This window comes from Sparus aurata, chromosome 13 (genome assembly GCF_900880675.1).
Source record: "Sparus aurata chromosome 13, fSpaAur1.1, whole genome shotgun sequence".
Taxonomy (NCBI): Eukaryota; Metazoa; Chordata; class Actinopteri; order Spariformes; family Sparidae; genus Sparus; species Sparus aurata.
The window spans coordinates 21,194,120-21,215,579 of NC_044199.1; the positions used below are offsets into that span (position 1 = coordinate 21,194,120).

Below are 21,460 nucleotides of genomic sequence, written 5' to 3' on the forward strand. Positions count from 1 at the left end.
TTAAGTAATGTCTTCAGGATAGATTTCCTGAGGTTTATGCTGATATTTGGGAGTTTTATAGTTTCCTGTGGATTTTGTAATGATTGTATATGCCTGGTTGTTGTTCTGTGTGTTTTCCTATTTTTCCTTCCTTTACATCTACAACATACTGTGTTGTACAAAAACCTTCAAATAACCTTTTCTAGTCAATATAAAATAATAGTCATCTAGTAACTATTTGACATAATCTTCCAACAAAACAAAGACAGTCCGTAAAGGTTCCCCTATTGTTCCTTGTCTGTCAGATGATCCAGCTGTCTGGCTTTCTTTCCATTTCCTTTCTTCTTAGTGGGCTTCCTGTGAACCCTTTTTTAGCTGGAAAGGAGGTCAGTATAAATTATGAAGTCATGAAGGTAAGAGCAGACACAGAAAAGACACACTGAGGTGTGGCAACACACTGTGGCTGTCCTAGGTAAGAAAGAACTATTTTAAGCTTTGGGCACATAGAGTTAACCTATAGCAAGCAATATTGTGTTTTTTATTGGTTATAAGATAAATGGATTATATTGTTTTAACAGCCAATTCTAACTCTAGTTGGAATTTGATATATTACACAGCCAACCTTCAAAGGTCTGAAGTGCTGCCAACTAGTGTCACTTAATTGTCTTTTAAAATATCTCATCCTATGTCAAGCTAAAAATAAACCTAAGAAATAATTTTATATTCCAGTGATGCATCAGGTTCTCCTTTCAGGGTGAGTTAGTGTAAAACATTTAGGGGAATGACTGGATTAGTCCCAGTTCACAGTAAATGTTCCATCCAGTGACGCTACAAACAGATTAAAAGAAGTCATTACCTTTGCGATAAGATGCTCCAAGCTTCTGAGATTGTCAATTTAAATCACTTGTAGGACTCCTTGAGATATAATCGCACTTGCTACTGATTAATGTCATATTTATTTCATCATGTTTTTTCTTCTGGCTGACGGTTTCCTTAGTATATGAGGAGGAAAGGTACTGCATTCCTCAGCTGATATAGGATTTGAAATGTATGAAAGGGTTCACAATTTGAGTGTTAGAAGTATGGTTTCAAAAAAGGGCGTCTGGGGCATTATATCAGTTTGGCATTATTCATGTCTGTAATGCAGTCTTTTTTACATTACAGGTTAGGTTATAAAATATAGTATAATGTATTATTAAATATGAAATGAGTGGTTGCCAACATTTTGGCCCTTTGCTTGTGGTTTTGACTTACAAAGCACAGATCAATACAACTTGTTGTCAGTTTAATCAAATAGGTCTACACTTCTCATACGGTTTGAATTGACTGCAACAACTGTTTGAGTCCTAAGAGGTAAATTATCCTGTACTCCACAAAAAACAAAGAATGGAGAAAGGACCTTAAAATAAGTATGCTTTTGTGAATCAGAACTTTAATCATCTCACAACTATATTCACCGTGTGACCCTTTTCTTTAACATGATCCAGTACAGAGAAGATCATGAACACTGCTGATTTCAGTCATTTGTTTTTTTGTTTTCTTTTCAGCAGTTTGAAGAACAATGTGGCTAGTCCTTCTTACGTTTCAAGTTGCCAAACTCCTTCTTGCCCAAGGTGAAAATGCCTGCATGGGACACTCCACATTCAGAAGTCCAGGTCAGTGAAACTATCAGTGCTCACTCTCATTCTTTTCATCCACTTGATGCTTTAAATTCCCCTCCTCCCACCACTCTTCTTTTTTTCACAACACTCTCTTCCCTGCAACCTGGTGAGCACCTTCACTATTGCAACTTAGCTCTCTCAGGAATGTGTCTTTATCTCTGAGGTGAGGTGTGTTACGGTTTGGTGTTGACAAAGCTTTACAGAAGGGGTTAGAGAAGCTAAATTAAGGTATTGTTATGGATTCCTCGAACAAAACCCCTAAAAAAATGGTTGAAAACGTAACTAATATTCTCAACTGCATACTACTGTAGTTGGATGTTTTCTCACTGTTTTGCATAATTAAAGTTATTATGCGAAGATAGAAATTGCAGCAAGATGGTACAACTAAAATCCAAAGAAATGTAGATGTTTCAAAGTAATTCAAATGACATGAAACGTTTATCTGGAAATACACCATACTTTAACATTTTTGAGCACATATTCATATTAAATGGTACACATAAAGCAGTTGATAAACAGAACAAATGTCATTAAAACGATACTCCAGGGATATAGTTTTTTAAGCTGTGGAGCTCTGTTGCTATAGCTATTATATATATATATATATATATATATATATATATATATATATATATATATATATATATATATATATATATATACATATATATATATATATATATATGCATGTTTTTTCAAAATGATGATCAAACCCTGGGAAACATTAATGTGTTTCCTGCATCTAATGTAGGATCCATCTGATAATTACATTCATGTCATAGCAGTACTTAGAACAGCTTTTGTGTTTAATCATATCATAATTAGCTGAGGTAATGACTGTTACTATAAGTAATAGCACACTACCAGCAAAACAAAGCATTTAAGATGTGGGTGAACACAGCTCCTTTTACATTGTAGATGCTGTGTAATTTACACTCCTAAACCTAAAGTAAATCTAATTGAACTTTTACAAAGGAGCAATAGAAAGCATCCTGACTGGATAATTAAAACAGTACAGGGCATCATTGGTATCCATCTACCAAGCATTCAGTAATATCAGTGAGATGATTTGCCCGCACAGAGCCCAAATGATACTAAAAAACCCAACCATGACACATGTATGGACAACATCCACCCCAGCAACAGAAGTACTGTGTCAACTGTAACACTAGACTACAGAACATCTTCTTTCCCCAGGCTGTGAGACTGCCAAACTCATCCTCTGTTTTCTGAAAAGGATAAATAGACAACTGTACAATGGTAAATATTATTAACCTTGTACCTTGTGACCTGTAAAGCAACCATGTCTTTTATAAAGTTGCAAAGTCATAAAGTGTGTTGGTTGGTTCCTGGTTAAAGTGTTTTTCCCATTAATAATCTCATTTCATATCTTTTGTAGAAATAGAACTCTCCTGGATGATGCAACAGAATTAGTTATGATAATCAGTTGAAATTATTTTGCCAGACTGGTCTTAAAATATGTGACACAATATACAATAACCATGAGCCTCTGCAGCTGGAAAACATGAATCGATCAATAATTATATCAAACGTTGTCGTTGAATAAAACCCACCACTAAATTTGACTCAGATTCTAAAATCAAATCAATATAAACTGCAGATTCTATTGCCAGCTTTTAATAAAAAGTGTAATCTTTCGTTTCAAAGAACCTGATATTTTCTGACACACTCTTTTGTAGTAATTGTTAGTCACATCAGTCACAAAACATTGTTGATGAGTTCAGTTACTTTTACTTTCAAAAATTGATCCTGCCTATTCATAACTCAATAAGCCTTTCTCTGTCTCCTAAATGCCCACTTCTAATAAACTCCTAATCTCCTCGTTTGTAAGAGCTTTTTGTTCAAAATATGTCTCATGCCCAATTTTCTCTTTTCTTTCTCAGATTTTAGCTCTTTCTGAGCACTAGAAGACATCATATAAGTGTTTTTACATTCTGAGTAGTACTCCTCTTGACAAATGAACTCAACATGTGAGAAATCTTAGTTTTGGAGTAGTGTGTCCCACAGCGACAGCCATGAAAATGTGACTCTGGTCTCACCCTCACTCTGTTTAGCTCCTTCAGACATCGAGGTGCACTGTGGATCTCAGACAGTGGACCTGCAGATCCTCCTGTGTCCCATCTATTTCAATGGATACAACGAGTCACTGCTGGCCCTCAACTCAGAGCACTCCAAACACCAGTGTAAAGGGACTACTGACTGGATGGTGGACCCGCCTGTTGTTAAATTCAATTTCTCCATCACAGAGGGGGCTATCTCTGCCTGCTCCAACCTGCTGACAGTAGGTCATCTAAACTTGAAAACTAGTCAATCGATGAAAGACATTTAATTTAATCACATGATTGTCAATAGTTAATTGCAAATTAATCACACATGTTTTATCTGATCTAAATGTACGTAAAAGGGATATTTCTCAAGCTTTTAATACTGTGATCAACATAGAATAGAATAGAATAGAATAGAATAGAATTACTTTATTGATCCCAGACAGGGAAATTATTTTTTTCACAGCAGCAGTGGGTCCGCAAAAAACACTCTGTACATAACATAAATAGAAAGCAAGATATACACAATGTATACAGTGCAAAATATACTATAAACAATAAACAATAATAATATATACAACAAAACAGTAGAGAGATCAGAGTTTTCTCTATCAGGCAGAGGTGAGAGAGTTATTGTATAAAGTGATGGCTTGTGGCAGGAAAGATTTTCTGTATCTGTTGTTATGACAGCGAAGCTAAAGCAGCCTTCCGGAGAAGGTGCTCCGCTGTCTGACCAGTGTGAGTTGGAGAGGGTGGAGAGGATTATCCATGATGGATAACAGTTTTTTCAGTGTCCTCCTCTCTACCACAGCCTCCAGAGTGTCCTGTTTACAGCCAATCACAGAGCCAGCCTTCCTGATGAGTTTATTGAGTCTGTTGGTGTTGCTGGCTCCGATGCTGCTTCCCCAACAAACCACAGCAAAGAAAAGTACACTGGCCACCACAGACTCTTAAAAGATCTCCACATGTTGCTGCACAAGTTGAAGGATCTCAGCTTCCTCAGGAAGTAAAGTCTGCTCATCCCCTTCTTGTAAACAGCTTCAGTGTTAGATCTCCAGTCCAGTCTCTGGTTGAATGGTAACACCAAGGTACTTGTAATCTTCCACCGCCTCCACATTATGTACAAAGTGTTTTATTTGCAGACCCACTACTGCTGTAACAAAATAATTTCCCAGTCTGGGATCATTAAAGTAATTCTCTCTATCTATCTATCTATCTATCTGTCTATCTATCTATCTATCTATCTATCTATCTATCTATCTATCTATCTATCTATCTATCTATCTATCTATCCCTTCCCAGAATGCGCAGTGGTTGGGGAGCCGTCTTCCTTTTCTTCCTAAAATCTATCATCATCTCTCTGTTCTTGCTGATGTTCAGCTGCAGGTGATTCTGTCCAGTCCACTCCACAAAGTTGTCCACCAGTGCCCTGTACTCCCCCTCCTGTCCCTCACTTATACACCCAACAATAGCCGCGCCGTCAGAAAACTTCTGCAGGTGACATGACCCGGTGTTGTACTGAAGCAGGGCTGGACTGGGACAAAAAATCGGCCCTGGCATTTTTGGCTTAGACCGGCCCCTCATAATTAGCGGAGCACAACCGGAAGAAAACCCCATAACTTTTTGCCTTTAGGCTTATTAGAAATCTACAGTTTATTATTACTTTAGAAGTCTATCAAATAACCATTGTGGAAAGCAAATAAGTACATTTACTCAACACATAGTTGAGTAAAGGTATATTCTATTTCAAGCATAATGTATCATCGGCATCCTAGATCTCAGAAGTTTAGCATCTATTGTTAACTCTACCACTTTTGTCTGCTCTGTGTAGTTCAATTGATTATTTTATCCTTTGTATTGAAATCATCTCTAATATGTATTTTCTGAATTTCCCTGATAAATGATTTATAATAAAACTTTTGGATTAAATTATGAAAGCCCGGCCCATAAATGTCCGTCGGCCCACCGGGCATTGCCCGGTATGCCAGAAGGCCAGTCCATGCCTGTGTATAAGGTGAACAGGAAAGTAGACAGGACAGTCCCCTGTGGAGCTCCTGTATCACTAACCACCACATCAGACAGAACACTGCCCATATGAACAAACTGTGGCCTGCCTGTCAGTTAGCCAGTAGCCCCATTCACACTGCTGTTTGCATGCGGGGATCCTGCGCCAATTCTCCGCGACCTCCTCTGTGTCAAAGTTTCAGATGCAGAGAGGGGGTTAATTTCACTATGGCGCTGATCCGCCTCTGGAGTTAGGATCAGGGACGCATTATTGGTGAGCCGTCCCAGTGTGAACAGATAATCCGGAGTCGCGGAGCGGGGGTGTGTCGGTCTGACAGTCTGATAACTGCACAGGTCCTTCACTCAACTAAATACAGAGAAATGGCCCACAAAGCAACGTTACAGGACCAAACAAAAGTAATGTCGAAACTGTAACGGTCTTTGGCAACTTACATGAGGAAAAAAAATACTGCAGCTGTATGTGGAGAAGCGTCCGTCCTCCCGACCCTTCCTCACATTTCTGCCCTAAAAACAGCGTTTGTCACCGGCAAAAACTTTAACTCAGAGATGATGAAAATAAATTTCCGCTACCATCAGTCCTCCCAACCAAGACTTCAGGGAACTTTCCCCCAGAAAACGGCCTCTGTCCCTACCAGTGAGGGAGTCAGACAGCGTCCAGTTTACTGATGGTGATTATGTAATTATGTAATTTAGCGCGAAAAACGTAACTTCGTCACTTTCCAGGATGTTTGGTGGGTCAGGATCTCAATCACTACGTATTGTAACAGCATCCATATGATAATAAACTGTCCGCGGGTTTAGATTGACAGCATGGGACACCTGGGAAACACCAACGTCATCAACATGACATGTACCGTCACGCCTCTTTAGGAGCCGCTGCGCCGGCTTTCTGTATGAATTACACGGCGGTACGGCGGAGGTGCTTTGCTCTGTGTGAATCATCATCGGCAGAGAATTGGCGAACCACCGCTCTGGAGATAATGCAAAGACGCTGTGTAAAAAGGGCTAGTAATCCAGGAGATCATTGTGTCGTCTACACCCATCTCCCGCAGCTTCTCCCCTAGTAGCAGTGGCTGAATGGTGTTAAAAGCACTGGAGAAATCAAAGAATGTGATTCTCACAGTACCTCCTCCACCATCCAGGGGCGAATGGGCTTGTTGCAGCAGATAGATGACAGCGTCATCAACTCCCAAATGGGGCTAGTAAGCAAATTGCAGAGGGTCTAGCAGGGCTCTCACCTGCGGCCTCAGGTGGGCCAAGACCAGTCTCTCCAGCACCTTCATCACGTAAGATGTGAGGGCCACTGGTCGGTAGTCATTGAGGCCTGATGGTGTCGACTTCTTTGGCACAGGAACCAGGCAGGATGTCTTCCAAAGCACCGGTATTCTCTCCTGACCCAGGCTCAGGTTATAGAGGTGTTGTAGGACAGGAGACAGTTGGCTGGCACATGTCTTCAGGATCCTGGGGCTGATACCGTCAGGGCCTGCAGCCTTCCACTGGTGGAGTCTCTCCAGCTGTGTCCTTACCTGGCCTGTAGTCACAGTCATGCGGGGGAGGGTGCTGGTGTCTTCAGTAGCCCTTTTTAGATAGAAAAGGCGGCACATTTGCTCCAAGGCAATGTGCCGGCCTGTCTTTCTAAAACGGAGGCGTAATATTCCTCCTTTTCCAAAAGCCGCCTCTGAGGTAGGCGTAAACATGTGACGTGAAGCTCGAAGTCGGGCTGTGAACAATGACAACAAATTTGTCTTCAAAATGCTTTACATTGCACCCCATTTGAGTTAAAACTGGGTTCTTAGCGGGGACTTTTAATTTGAAAGTAGCGACCATTCTTAGCTTGCCGACACAACAACAAGCTAACACAACCAAACAGCTACAGAGGCAGAGGAGACACTAGCATCTCCTGGATCTCAGCGGCTGTCCAGTTGCTCATCTTAATGTCCACGGATGAAATGATGGACTGACTGCTGTGATCAGCTGTTTCTTGGTTTTAAAACTCCCCGGCCGTGGGTCGTACAACAGTGCAGTTCATTGATACCTCCGCCCATCTCACGCAGAGGCCGGCACATTGCCGCCTTGTTTTTAGATAGCAGGCGAGGTGGAAATAAGTGTACCCTCCAAGGCGGAAAATCGGTGGACCAAAACAGAACCCCAATTTGCCGGCCTCTGTCTAAAACCTGGGATCGAGCGGCCAAAAGGACGGGCAAATTTGCGGCTTGGTGCCCTGTCTAAAAACGGCTAGTAAAGGAGGAGGAGGAGGAGGAGGAGGAGGAGGAGGAGAGGTGCTGCACAGGAGAGCTCACAGCAGTTGAGTGAGGGGGGAGAGGAGGAAGCATTTGGGGCAGTGGGGGTGTGTGGGGGTCTGGAGGTGTCAGGGAGAAAACAGAAGGCTGTGAACTGAACCTACTGAAGGAACTGTTCAGCTCGTTTGCCCTCTCCAGGCTGCCTGATGACTGTCTGCCCCTCACCTTACACCCAGTGATCTGCTTCATTCCAGTCCACACATCCCTCACATTGTTCTGCTGGAGTCTGGCCTTCAGCTTCCTCCTGTAGGTGTCTTTACAGGCCCTCAGCATATCCCTGAGTTCATGCTGCACTCTCCTCAGTTCTTCCCTGTCTCCAGACCTGAACGCCATCTTCTTCTTGTTAAGAAAGGCTTTCAGATCAATGGTAATCCACGGCTTATTGTTAGGGAAGCAGCGCACAGTCCATGTTGGCATGGTGGTGTGTTCACAGAACCTGATGTATTCCGTGATGCAGTCAGTCATGTTGTCGAGATCCTCCCCATACGGCTCAACGAGTACATCCCAGTTTGTCGACTCAAAGCAGTCCTGTAGTGCGTCAGAAGCCTCCTGAGTCCACCTCCTCACGCTCCCAGTGTGGACAGGCAAGAGGGACATACTTAGGGGTCAGAAGGACCAGGTTGTGGTCAGATCTGCCAAGAGGGGTGAGGGCTGTGGGATTGTATGCATCTTTAGCATTTGCATACAAAAGATCCAGTGTGTTATAGTCTCTGGTGGGGCAGTCAACGTACTGGTGAAATATTGGGAGTGTTTTGTCCAGTGAAACGTGATTAAAATCCCCAGTGATGACAATGAAGGCACTGGGATGGTGTGTCTGTACCTGGGCAACAGCGGAGTGGATGACGTCACAGGCCACCGCTGCATCAGCTGAAGGAGGAATGTACACACAGATAATGAAGGCGGACATGAATTCTGAACAGTGCTGAAGCCGGGTACCGCCATGCTGTGGTCCAGGATGTGTGAGTGAAGCCATGTCTCCATGAAACACAACACACTGCACTCACAATATTCCCTCCGAGTCTTTATCAGAACAGGCGAGCTCGTCCGTCTTATTCCCTAGAGACCTCATGTTCCCCATAATGATCGCTGGTAAAGCCGGTCTATGTCTCCTCTTCTTTGCCCTCCGTTTCGCTCCGGCTCTGCAGCCCCGGCGTCTTCTCCGCAGCTCCTTCGGGACCTCAGGCCTCACTCCAGGCAGCAGTGCAGGTTTACACAGGAGGGCAGGTTTACACAGCGCAATCAGCCTGTCGCGTGTGTAAACAATGTGCTCAATGATGCGCTCCCGACCCTCCGTTGCTAGGGATAGCAGAAACATCTTAAAAAGTGCCGCAAAAGTTTAAAAAAGGAAAGTGTCCATCTTTTCACGGTCTCTGGAGAAGAGTTGCCAAAATTCACAATGAAAATCAAAACAGAAATACAAAAAAACTATGAAAAACCCACGTGAGCTGCTGCAACAGGCTGCCGCCTAGTATGGCGCCAACATGATCACAGTATAAAAATATGATCATTGTTGTTTATTCTTGATAACTTGTTTCCTCAAAAATGTTGCACTACCTAACTCAATAATGTCACTTTCACTAATCTGCACTTCCAGTATGTTTCTGTTTCTGATATTTATTATTCTTATTGTGGTATTTTTTTTTAATTATATTTTAATCCAATGCTGGGCCCCTGAAACGAAATATCACTCTGTGTTCACTTGTTGTACACTGAGTGACAATAAAGTCTGTCTAAGTCTCTATATGAGAGTGGAAATATATACTTCCTTTATGCAAATATATGTTTATTTTTACTGCAACAATCCAAAACAATGCGAAATACTGTCCAGAATATTCTCCAGAATAACCTCAAAGGTTCTGCATGATCAAAAAATATGCTGAATGCATAACATGGCAATCTCAAGTCCAACAAGCAACATCAGATGGGCATATTGACCTGAATGTAACATTCTTTACTAATACTAACACAATGTGTTGTCCAACTTTACACTTTTAAAGGTTAACTAAACAATGTTCAACATTGACAGTAAATGCAAATAACTTTGTTCTTGTTGAGAGAACCATTTGGCAGGGCTTTGAAGCTGAACTTGTCATTGCCAAGACAATCCGTGTAGCCTACCCTTCGTTCTTTGGTTTTTCCGTTTCAAAACCAAATTAAAATAACAGAAAAACAACTTTGTTTTTCTGTTTTTCTGCAGCGCAGTAATTGTAATTCATGTAATTCACACAGAAAGCTGCGCTGCCGCTCCTAAAGAGACGTGACGGTAGACGTCATGATGATGAGATCGGGGTGTTTCCCCTGCGGTTATTTATCAAAATATACACCTGCACCCGGCGTTTAAAGGGACCCTGCGGTTAATTGAAACCCGGCTATTATTTGGTAATAAATGGTACATTAACACCCCGCTCTGTACGCCGGAGCGCATCCGCGATTCATTTACAGCCTGGAGGCGGAGTGGTGTGTGTCTCCTCTCTGCTCTGACTGGACTGCTGCACGAGGCTACTGAGAGACTGACTGCCTGTGAGTGCTTTTGGACGGGGGAGGGACTCACTGCAGCACCCGCTGCTCGTTGAGCACAGTAACTGCAGAGTGATACGTGCTTCCAAGTCAGAGTCTCCAAACACCAAAAAAGTCTCCAATAACACCAGTAAAAGTCGCTAGATTGAAGATTTGTTTGTGTGTTATAATAGTCCAACCACTTGCATTTCGACATTGGGGGAATTTTCGTGATTTTTTTAAAAAAAACAATTTTATAATCTTTTTTCCGATTTTTTATTTTTCATGGAGCACAACCTTTGCTGTAGAAGTAGCCTATGTTTCAGACGCCGATCTGAAAACGGCTGTGATTACTTTTATAAACAGGGTAGGCTATGTGTGTATGTAGCATATAGGCATATACTGATAAAATATTGATTGACATTCTGCTCCGGAACATTAGCTCGTCCGGTCCGCCCCCGTCTCAGGAGAGAAAGAAGGAGAGACGGAGCAGCTCCAACATTTTAAGTGCGCCCTTACTTTATGGCCATAAAGTCTGTAATAAGGGTGCACTTAAAATGTTGGAGCGGCTGACTTGACTACGCGGAATTTTAACAAAATTCCACAACCTGTTGTAACCTACACACACGGAGCGGATCCAGTGGAAATTAGGGGTCACCCTCTCCAGGAGTGAAGTCCATATTAGGAAATGTGCGTCACGCACCGAAGGTGGACGTGATCGCTCTCATAATGAGCTGCCAATGAACACAAGAGGTCTGTCTGAGCCTCTAAAACACCTTTTTATGTGATAGTCAGCATCAGAAGGAATCTAATAATGGACTAATGCAGTGGTTCTCAACCAGTGGGGCGGACACTCTCCGGAAAAAAGATTAAAAAATAAAAAATAAAATCACAAAAATTCCCCCCATGTCGAAATGCAAATGGTTGGACTATTATAACACACAAACAAATCATCCCTTGGCGACTTTTTTGCCAAAAGCGACTACCGACAAATAGCGACTTTTACTGGTGTTATTGGAGACTTTTTTGGTGTTTGGAGACTCTGACTTGAAAGCACGTATCACTCTGCAGTTACTGTGCTCAACGAGCAGCGGGTGCTGCCGTGAGTCCCTCCCCCGTCCAAAAGCACTCACAGGCGGTCAGTCTCTCAGTAGCCTCGTGCAGCAGTCCCAGCCTGCAGTCAGAGCAGAGAGGAGACACACACCACTCCGCCTCCAGACTGTAAATGAATCGCGGATGCGCATGGCCGCCGCCGCCGCTCCGGCGTACAGAGCAGGGTGTAAATGTACCATTTATTACCAAATAATAGTCGGGTTTCAATTAACCGCAGGGTCCCCTTTAAACGCCGGGTGCAGGTGTATATTTTGATAAATAACCGCAGGGGAAACACCCCGACGTCATCATCATGACGTCTACCGTCACGTCTCTTTAGGAGCGGCAGCGCAGCTTTCTGTGTGAATTACATGAATTACAATTACTGCGCTGCCGCTCCTAAATCCAAATTTTGCAAATATCACAATAACAAAACAGTAAAAATCAAAAAACTTAATTTTCACGTTATTCTGTTTTTGTTTTAAAACAGAATAACAGCTACAAAATGTGTGATTTTGTGTTATTCTGTTTTTCCGTTCTGGTTTTAAAACAAAATAACAGAAAAACAAAGTTGTTTTTCTGTTATTTTAATTTGGTTCTGAAACGGAAAAACCAAAGAACGAAGGGTACACGGATTCAAGACCCTTTTCTTTATCCATTTCTGCTCAAGGAGGTTTGTTTCTGCTGCCATCTACAACATTACCACTGCATTGCTTCCTGATTTCCCAAATTATGGGGCAGGCCGAGGGTCATAATATGTGTGTGTTAAATGCATGTCAAAAAAATTTGCACGATTGGGGCGCCATTTAGTTCAGGTGGTAGAGCGGGCGTCCCATGTACAGAGGCTCTGTCCTTGCTGCAGCAGCCCTGGGTTCAAGTCCCGGCCTGGGGGCCTTTGCTGTGTGTCACTCCACCACTCTCACCCCGAGCTGTTCTATGAATAAAGCCACCTAAAGGCCAAAAAAAAAAATATTTTTAAATGTACACCACTAAAAGGAATTTGTGTTAACACATTACTATCATGTTACCTATGACAGCCCTATTAAAGACACCTGAGAGATCACCACTAACATAACAGATTCTTCCACAAAACATCCTTTCCTCAAAGGTCACTCAGGAGTCAGGAAATGGGCAGTTTGCAGATTTCTCCAGCATTGAGTATGTCACCATCTCAGGCATGGTTTGCTCTGAGGATCCCAGCACAGGAGCCATCACCTATCACCAAGAGGTTATGTACAGGTTCTCCTGCCGCTACCCACTGCAGTACCTGGTCAACAATACTCAGATGAGTGTGTAAGTGTCTCCCCATGGTATACACCAAAACTGTACTCTTGCATGCTAAGATAAATTTGGTTTGGGCCTTTTGTTTGTTGGTGAAATTGTATTTCTTCATCTATAAACATTTGAATTTGAGTTTATATGTCTGTGTGCACAGTATTTAAATTTTCATTTGATGTCCCGCTCTGGGCAACAGCTAGTGTTAGTAGTGTAGGACTTGGCTACATGCAACCAAAGCTGAATCAAATGTTATTAGTCAGTATTACTTTCAATACAAATGGACTACAAACAGAAACCAAAATGTTTCAGATTCCAAAATCTTGTCCTGATAGATTACACTATTGTATGCAGATATCTGTTCATAGAGATCACTTGACTGGTTAAGATGAGTGAGAATTCAGTAGTTAAAGGCATGTAAAAAAGCAATAAATTAGGTTTTTCAAAAATTAAGAATCACATGACCAAATGATGACCAAAGTGGCATGGGTTCAAGCCCAGGGTTTATTCGGATTCTGTCTGAAAGGTCCATAAGTTATGTTTCTGATTTCTTATTTCAAAACAGACGGAAGTTTTCTTTAGATGAAAGAGCCTTAGCTCAGCTTAACTGTTTAAGGATTGTATCAAGTTATTGCCATGGACTGCCCTTCTCTCACGTCCATGCATATCAGTACACCAAAGATATGCCGTTTACATGAGCCCCAGTTTTCATAAATTTTCATATAATTATCCCCATGTTTACTTTGCACATCACAACAACTGTTTTCTCATGATGTCAACTTGTTTTCTTCTCAACAACATGCATCATGTTTTTCCTGTCATATTCGTCAGTGTAGAACTTCACATATTAAAATGTTTCAAATACAGTATCAAGTTACCACATTTGGTTCTGTCTCAAGTAGCCCAGTGTCGTTAGAGGTGTGTGTTACTCTTGTGAATAGTTTTAGTAGGACATGAATCTCACCTTGGTGTGTTGTTCCCTCACATATCAGATGAAAGATGACCTGTTTCTTGAAGAGTTGGGTTTTTCCCATTTCCACAAGTGTTCGTAAATTTACTGAATGTATGTTTTGTCTCTCCAACAGTTCTGGTGTAAGCCTGGCAGTCAGAGACAATAATGGCAGTTTTATCAGCACACTGAGCATGCAACTGTACTCGGTATGAAGAGCAAGGAATTAATATATAACAATATATCCCACCTATTAACAGTAATGAAATTTCTGTAACATACAAAAATTATACAGTATACACTAGGATGGTAAGTTTGTACTTCCAAGTTTCCCCTTAGCCATTCATAAGCCTTCTTTTTTTAATGTTGGTGGTTATTTTTTAAATGTTTTAAGGGTACACATTCCAGTCCCTGGTACCACAGAGGCAAGCTCTCAGCTTGAGAGAGTAGACCTACTCTGATTAATTATCCCACCCCTACAAAAGAGGTCTGGTCTATGAGATACTCACAGCTTTTTACATGTATTGTAGTCTTCTTTGGCAGAGAAAAACAAGGAACTTCATTATTTACAGAGAAAAAGTTATCTGAATATGGCCCAGAGACAAATGGCCTTTTTTATCAATTATATTTTGAAATGTCACAGTGGGAATTTACATATGTATATAATAATGTTAATAATGCATGCCTGAATGCCACTTAGCTGCTTTAATTTCAGGGTCCTGGTATTTTGTGTGCTGGCTGGTTGTCACACTTTCATGACCAATTGGTACAGTAAGGAAGCCATTGTTACTGTCATTAGTAGGTGTACTTTCCCTACTCGGACAAGTAAACATTTTTGACCAGAAAAAAAGGCCAATAAATATCTAATCATTAGATGGTTTTTTTTTTCTGTCAAAATGGCTTCTTTAGTAGATTTTGCCAGTAATATATTTTGAATCTGAAGGCGTCAGCAATTACTTGAAAGGAATGGTTCAAAATGTTAGGACTTTCTGGCCGAGAGTTACTTGTAAAGATGGATACCATCCTCCCCGTTTTCAAACTGGAGTAAGCTTATTTTAGATTAAAGACTTGCTAGCCTGACACTGTCCAAAGGTAATAAAATCCACCTGCCAGCAGATTTGAAGCTCACTAATTAACACATTCTATCTCATTTGTTTAAGATGCACAAACATAAAGTTGTAAAAAACCAACTCACTTGTGGTTTAACTGGGAGTGATGTGCTGGAAACTTATCATTGAGCTCCTGGTATGAAAATTAATGAGCATATTTTCAAAATACATCAAACAATCTTCCAGGCCAGAAATGCAATTTTGTTCTCTGAAATTACTTTTTCTGTGTTAGTAGAATCTGAATTTTCAGCAAATTTGAGCTAAACCTGCCTTTAACTATAATTTCGGCCATGATATAATCATATAAATCATGCTTTGAAATTGTCTTTACTTTGTCATTCAAATAACTTAAAATATACAAATAAACTAAGTTTTGAGTGTCTTTCAATATGAATGATGACTTGCTGAATTAAAACTGGGATATTTGCTACTTGCAGTAGCCCATCTCACTTGTCTGTCTTTAAGTGAGTGATGACAATGCTGTTATATTTAAATACTTATCATATGGCACTGCATCATTTTGCCCAGACAACAACTTTGGCTGCATTAGCCCTCACTGGCCCTCCCCTGGTGTGGAGGGATTTAATGTGATATAGGAACCCAGAGTATATGTATCAATATAAACACTCCTTCTCTTTCTTTACTCGGCTGAAAGGACAATAAGTACTCATCCGCAATGCAGATCCCAGCAGGAGGCCTGGAGCTAAAGACAAGGATCTTTGTAGAAGTGAAGGCATCCAACCTCACTAACAGGTACTTCACACAAGTTTTAGCATTTAGCAAGTATAAAGATTGTATAATTTAAAGAAAAAAATCTTTAAACCTTAATAAAGAACATAGCGACATTTCAATTCCCTATATCTGACAGAAAATTAGTGCTCTCTTTTGAGCACATGGTAACCCAGGGATACACACTGGGTGAAAAACATGTAGGCATACCAACACATCCTCATAGCTAAACAACTGAATAGGTCAATTATCAGCATTTCCAAAAACAAAATAGATCACTGTTCCCAAAAAAATCTGACTGATGCAGCCTAAAAGCAACACACATACCAGACCTTTACCTTTCTAATTACCTTGCGTACATGATGTTATTTCACTGTTAGTGAGTTAAATGAAAGTCCTGAGCTTGTTTAACTTTACCGTCCACCACTTCCTTCTCCATCAGCTGTAACACTAGTCTCACTTCTTTGCAGCTGTAATAATTACAGCCACTAGAGGTTACCACCTAACAACAAACATAGTCTACCTACTTTTTATGATTGTTCTAATTTTTCTGATGAGTATGGGCTCAGGCATACCTAATCAAAATTCTTAACCGGTACAAAACCCCACCTGTGCCAATAACCGTAGCACTGATTATTCGGTCACAAAATGTATTTGAAAACTGTAGTTACTTTAGACTTTAAGCTTTAGACTTTTATTCATCCCACAACAGGGAAATTCACTTGTCACAGTAGCAGATAGCCAGACATACAGACATACAATAAGTACAGGACTTAAAATACTAAAAAAATAATAAAAAAGATTTGATTAAGAGAGAAAAGGTAAAATATAGAAAGGACTATACGTTATGTGCATTATATACATTTAAATAAAGTGTCAGAGTACTGCCTTGTTGAGGTTGGATGCATAATAAATACAATGTTTAAATACAGTGTTTGAAAATAAACAGACTCAGTGTATGAATATGTACAAAAAAAAAATAGTATTATTGCACAGAATAATTCCACAAATGGCTGATACTATTTACTTTGTAGCTTACATGCTACATCAGAGCCAAAGTAGTGCATTTTTAAATGCATTTAAATAAGTTTATTTTATCTGCAATCAGATTACAAAAAAAACCCACTGGTATCTGATCTGATCAGCCAGACCAATAAACAGTCAACCCATAGTGTACAGTATACATGTAAATATATGTATAATTTACATACTGAGTATGTTTATCGACTGAAAATTACTTTTGGCTACATTCATACTGGAATTACTTCACTTTACCATAAGGTACTCTTATTCTAGTTCTATTTGTAGGGATGACTTGCACTTTTACAAATGTCATGTTATAACATGATATCTTTACTTTTACTTGAGTATGACCTCTGGGTTACATTTTATAACACTGATTTATAACAAAACTCCTTGCAGATTCAATGTACTCCTGGACCGATGTTACGCAACAGCCTCACCTTTTCCCATCAACACCACATTTCACGATCTCTTTGTTGGGTGAGTTATCAGCTTCTTAGACACAGATATAATACAGATGCACTAAATAGCTTTAACCTAAGTATTTAGCCACATCCTTTGGTCTTCAATGATGAATGGAGCTGGCAAAGGTGTTGATTATTTGTGTTATTTGTGAAAGTGTCTGTGAACCAGGCCTGTAAGTGTCCTCTCTCTTGGTCAGAAACTATAAGTTGAAACCTGGTAGAATAATCTGAAGAACAGGACAAAACAATCCCCATCTGTGTTCTTCCAGGTGTAACCGTGATGGCCAGACAGTAATGGGAATTAACGGACAGCAGCAGAAAGCGCGCTTCTCCTTTGAGGCCTTCCGCTTTGTCCAGTTCACAGGATCAGCTCTCTCCACCTATTATGTTCACTGTGCCACCAGACTCTGTGTGAACTCCTTCTGCCCCACCCTAACCCAGGTCAGAATCTGCCTCCAGTGGCAGCACACATCATTAATGCAATCCTTTTACCCAACATCCAGTGCCACTGGGTCTTTGCATTGGATGTAAACAGTGAGGTGCATATCAATCCATTATGGACATAATTGCTTGGGATAACAATCTGCACAAATTATTTCATGCTATGAATCTAGGGATATATTTTTAATATACAACGAAGCTATGATGGAAATCAGAAGAATTCTTCATTTTTACTGCTACTTCTCAAATAAAAATGAAATTGTATCTAGTGTTAACACTTTATTTGTAATTGTAACTAGGGTGCTTTTTTTTTTTCTTGGAAACTGTCCTAACCAAAATGACATGACCCGATTCAACTGCAGAACTGCACCACTGACACCAACTCAAAAAGACGTCGCAGCATTGATGACAACCAAGACACCACAGTGAGCGACATGGCCACCATCAGCTCAGGTCCCATCACTACTCGCCAAGACAATGGTGAGTACTTCATTAATCCTTATAGATTTTATTTTTATGCATTGCTCAAAAAAATTAAATCATATTATAACACCAAATCAGTTAAACTTCAGGGATATCAATCTGTCAATTTACGAAGCACAGGCGATTGTGAATCAATTTCACCTGCTTTGGTGCAAATGAAAGTGATAAGTGAAATGGAGAGGCAAAATTAAGACAATGGTTTTGTATGTGGTAGAAACAGACAATTGCTCACTCCTTATCCTTCACAGCTGTATCTTCTGTGGTTCTGTGTTTGCTATTGCCCTTGTCACTAGTAGCATGAGATGGTGCCTGCAGCCCCAAGGCAAGTTTTAAATGGCATGTAGTACTAGCCAGAACATGGCGTTTCAGAACTGGACCAAAATGCCTCAGGGCTAAGAATATTGCTGGCAGCTCCACGTAGATGATGTTATGGTTACATTGTGCAGATGTCCAGACCCCTCCAGCCATCATACAGAGCCCCCACTCCCTCAGGGGAGCATCCTACTCTAGCCACCTACTAGAGAAAAAGACACCCTCCTGATAGGATAGCAAACCAAAGCCCCCCTCAAGGGAGGGGAGGGAGGGGGTGCAACAGAACAAGCACTGTGCCTCTGGCTGCTTTCTGGTAAAGGTGTGGGAAGTGAGTGACAGGCCGAATGGCCGCACCTGGCATTTGTAAGCTGTGCCTTCGAATGCAAACCTCACATAAAACCTGTTTTTCACATTATTATATTATTGTATTGAAACATGAAACTAAGCATTCGTGAGATTGACAACAAATCCCCCATTGAGTGTTAACATTATGAATTAATATATCTTTGGAATTTGTTTAGCATTCACAGAGGTAGACTTGACCAACTTCTGAACACTTATGAAGCAGGAATAACTTGGAATGATGTCACAAGCGTTATAAAAGAGCAAATTTGCAAAATATTGTTGCATAAGCGCATTAACTGCCACTTGCCAGAGTTGGAAGGGTTACTGTAATAAGGATCTCAATATCTACTACCTCAACAAAGACATTTAGTCAGTAACGTAATGCAAGTATCACAATATGAAAGTAATGTAACTTGATTTCTTTCAACTACTTTTGGATTGCTTCTATACCAAACATGTGCACATAAACAATAGCGAAGAGAAGTATCAGTAAGATAATTTTTAAATTATTTGTATTCTGTAAAATGTACAAAATGTAACAGATTTGTGTAGTTGGTAGACCAGTGCGATGTTGTGTGGGACTCATGAAGTGTTGTATGTTGCATGTTTACAGACCATTCTTTTTTCAAAGTTGGAATCCTGTAAATAATCCTCTTTTTTTACTGTCATTTACATTTATTGCATTTAGCAGACCATTTTTGTCCAAAGTGACTTACAGTAATTCATACAGACACTGATGATGGTGGCTGCCATGCAAGGTGCTGATCAGAAGCAGTTTGGGGTTCAGTATCTTGCTCAAAGACACTTCAACATGCAGACCAGGGAAATGAACCAACAAACTTCCAATAACAAGACGCTGGCTCTACCCCTGAGCCACAGCCATACTGGCTTTCATCATGCTCATCGGTATTATACTACTTTTTATGGTTTAATACTTGGTATCTCTTTCCTCTCCAGGTTTTCAGCAGACTCAAATGAACAGCAGTGTGGTGGCTGTTTCCATTGTAGCAGGCATTGTCGGGTCCATCTGCTTTACTCTGGTGGCTTTCATTGTGCACTATATGTACAACTCCAAGATCAGCATCAAGACAACTCTGTCCTGATTCTGTCCTGTTTCATCCAATCATATAGTTGACAAGAAACCATGGGAGTATTGTAATACATGAGTCAGAGCTCTGACATTTGCATTAACTGTTGGTATTGTACAATAAAAGTTTCTTGAAAAAGGCATAAGAGAAGGAGAATATCAGTAAGGTACCTAGAAGGTACACTTGACCCCAAAATCAAATGTTTCTCCTTTTACCTGAATTGCCAATATCAGTTCAGATTGTTTTGTTGTGTATTGCTGAGGTTTGGATATATTGTTTTTTGGGGTATCTGCTTTCTCTCCAATATGATGTTTGATGAAGGTTCTCAGTCATCCAGGTCATGGTATATCTGTGCTCTCCAATATAATGGAACTTGGTGACACTCAGCTTGTGGTGCCATCAAAAATACATTTCATCCAACCATCCATTGTCTGTAACCACTTATCCTTTTCAGGGTAACAATTTAGACACACACACACAATTTAGAGTAAACGATTAACCTAACTATTTGCATGACTTTGGATTGTGAGGGGAAGCTGGAGTACCCAGAGAGACACAGTAAGAACATGCAAACTCTGCACAGAAAGGCCCTGCCCCAGCTAGGTCTCAACCCACGACCTTTTTACTGTGGGGTAGGAGCGCTAACCACAGTGCAAAATACATTTGAAAAACAGCATGTGTCTGTGAGCAGTCATATGAAGGAATTATTTTCTCTCTACTCAACTACTCATGGATGAAAGGCTCATGCTCCTGACAGTGAGGGATGTGAACATCAAGGCATACTCCTCAGCTGTAAGGTTAGCTAATAGGAAAACAAGATAATAGGGACAAAAAAAAAGACAGAAAATAGCTCCTACAAGAAACAAAGCAAAGGTTGGTGGATTTTTTTTTGTAACTGGTTCATGATTAACAATTAATACTTAATTAATACTAATACCGTAGGCATGTAGAATTGCCCCTCATATGATATTCCTGACCTGTTCTAATCCTGACAACTCCCCACACCTCAGGCGAAGGGGACCTCACATCCTCTCACATCTTGAAATGTTCTAATCCATACAGGGATTTCTAAATATAAAAACTGTTCCAACATAAGTCATACAGAAACAACAATACTGTACATTTACTCATATAGCCTTGGAACTGAGGGCATTGATCATGTGTTGCCTGAGCAGAGTGATAGATACTGTAGCTTACATTCAGGTTTCTTTTTAAATAATTCTATGTCTATTGAAGGTTCAGAACTTTTTGCATTTCTAGTGATTATGAAGGCATTAAACAAAAACATATATGGATATTTTTTATGGTGCTTCTTTCTTTTTTTTTCTTTAAGAATATGTCACAACACTGATGTATAAAGCTACAGTACTGGACTTTTCTATTGTTTTTTTAAATAAAAGTACGTTATTTTGACTGCATGTTTCATACTTTTCATACTAAGTGCGTATAGCTGCATTTGACATAATTATTTAAGTATCACTGCATGAAAAGTGGGATTTTCGTCAGTATGCGGCACTGTAGATTGACGTGGAATTTCAGGTTTGCGGCAATTTGCAGGCAACACTGAAAACTGACGTAAATTGTCGGAAATTGACATGGGCCTTGCTTGGCAGTTGTCCCCCC

The 21,460-nt window shown here is 40.5% G+C and overlaps 1 protein-coding gene across 1 annotated transcript; it reads left to right on the forward strand.

Annotated features, from left to right (window-relative positions):
- Positions 1-412: 412 nt before the first annotated feature.
- On the forward strand, positions 413-21,250 carry LOC115594644 (zona pellucida-like domain-containing protein 1). Its single transcript, XM_030438848.1, has 10 exons — positions 413-451; positions 1,527-1,634; positions 3,716-3,942; positions 12,728-12,912; positions 13,980-14,052; positions 15,608-15,705; positions 17,104-17,184; positions 17,438-17,609; positions 17,972-18,089; positions 19,707-21,250. Exons 2-10 carry the CDS (start codon positions 1,541-1,543, stop codon positions 19,850-19,852), a joined length of 1,194 nt encoding a protein of 397 aa, XP_030294708.1. The 5' UTR covers positions 413-451; positions 1,527-1,540; the 3' UTR covers positions 19,853-21,250.
- The last annotated feature ends 210 nt before the right edge of the window (positions 21,251-21,460 follow it).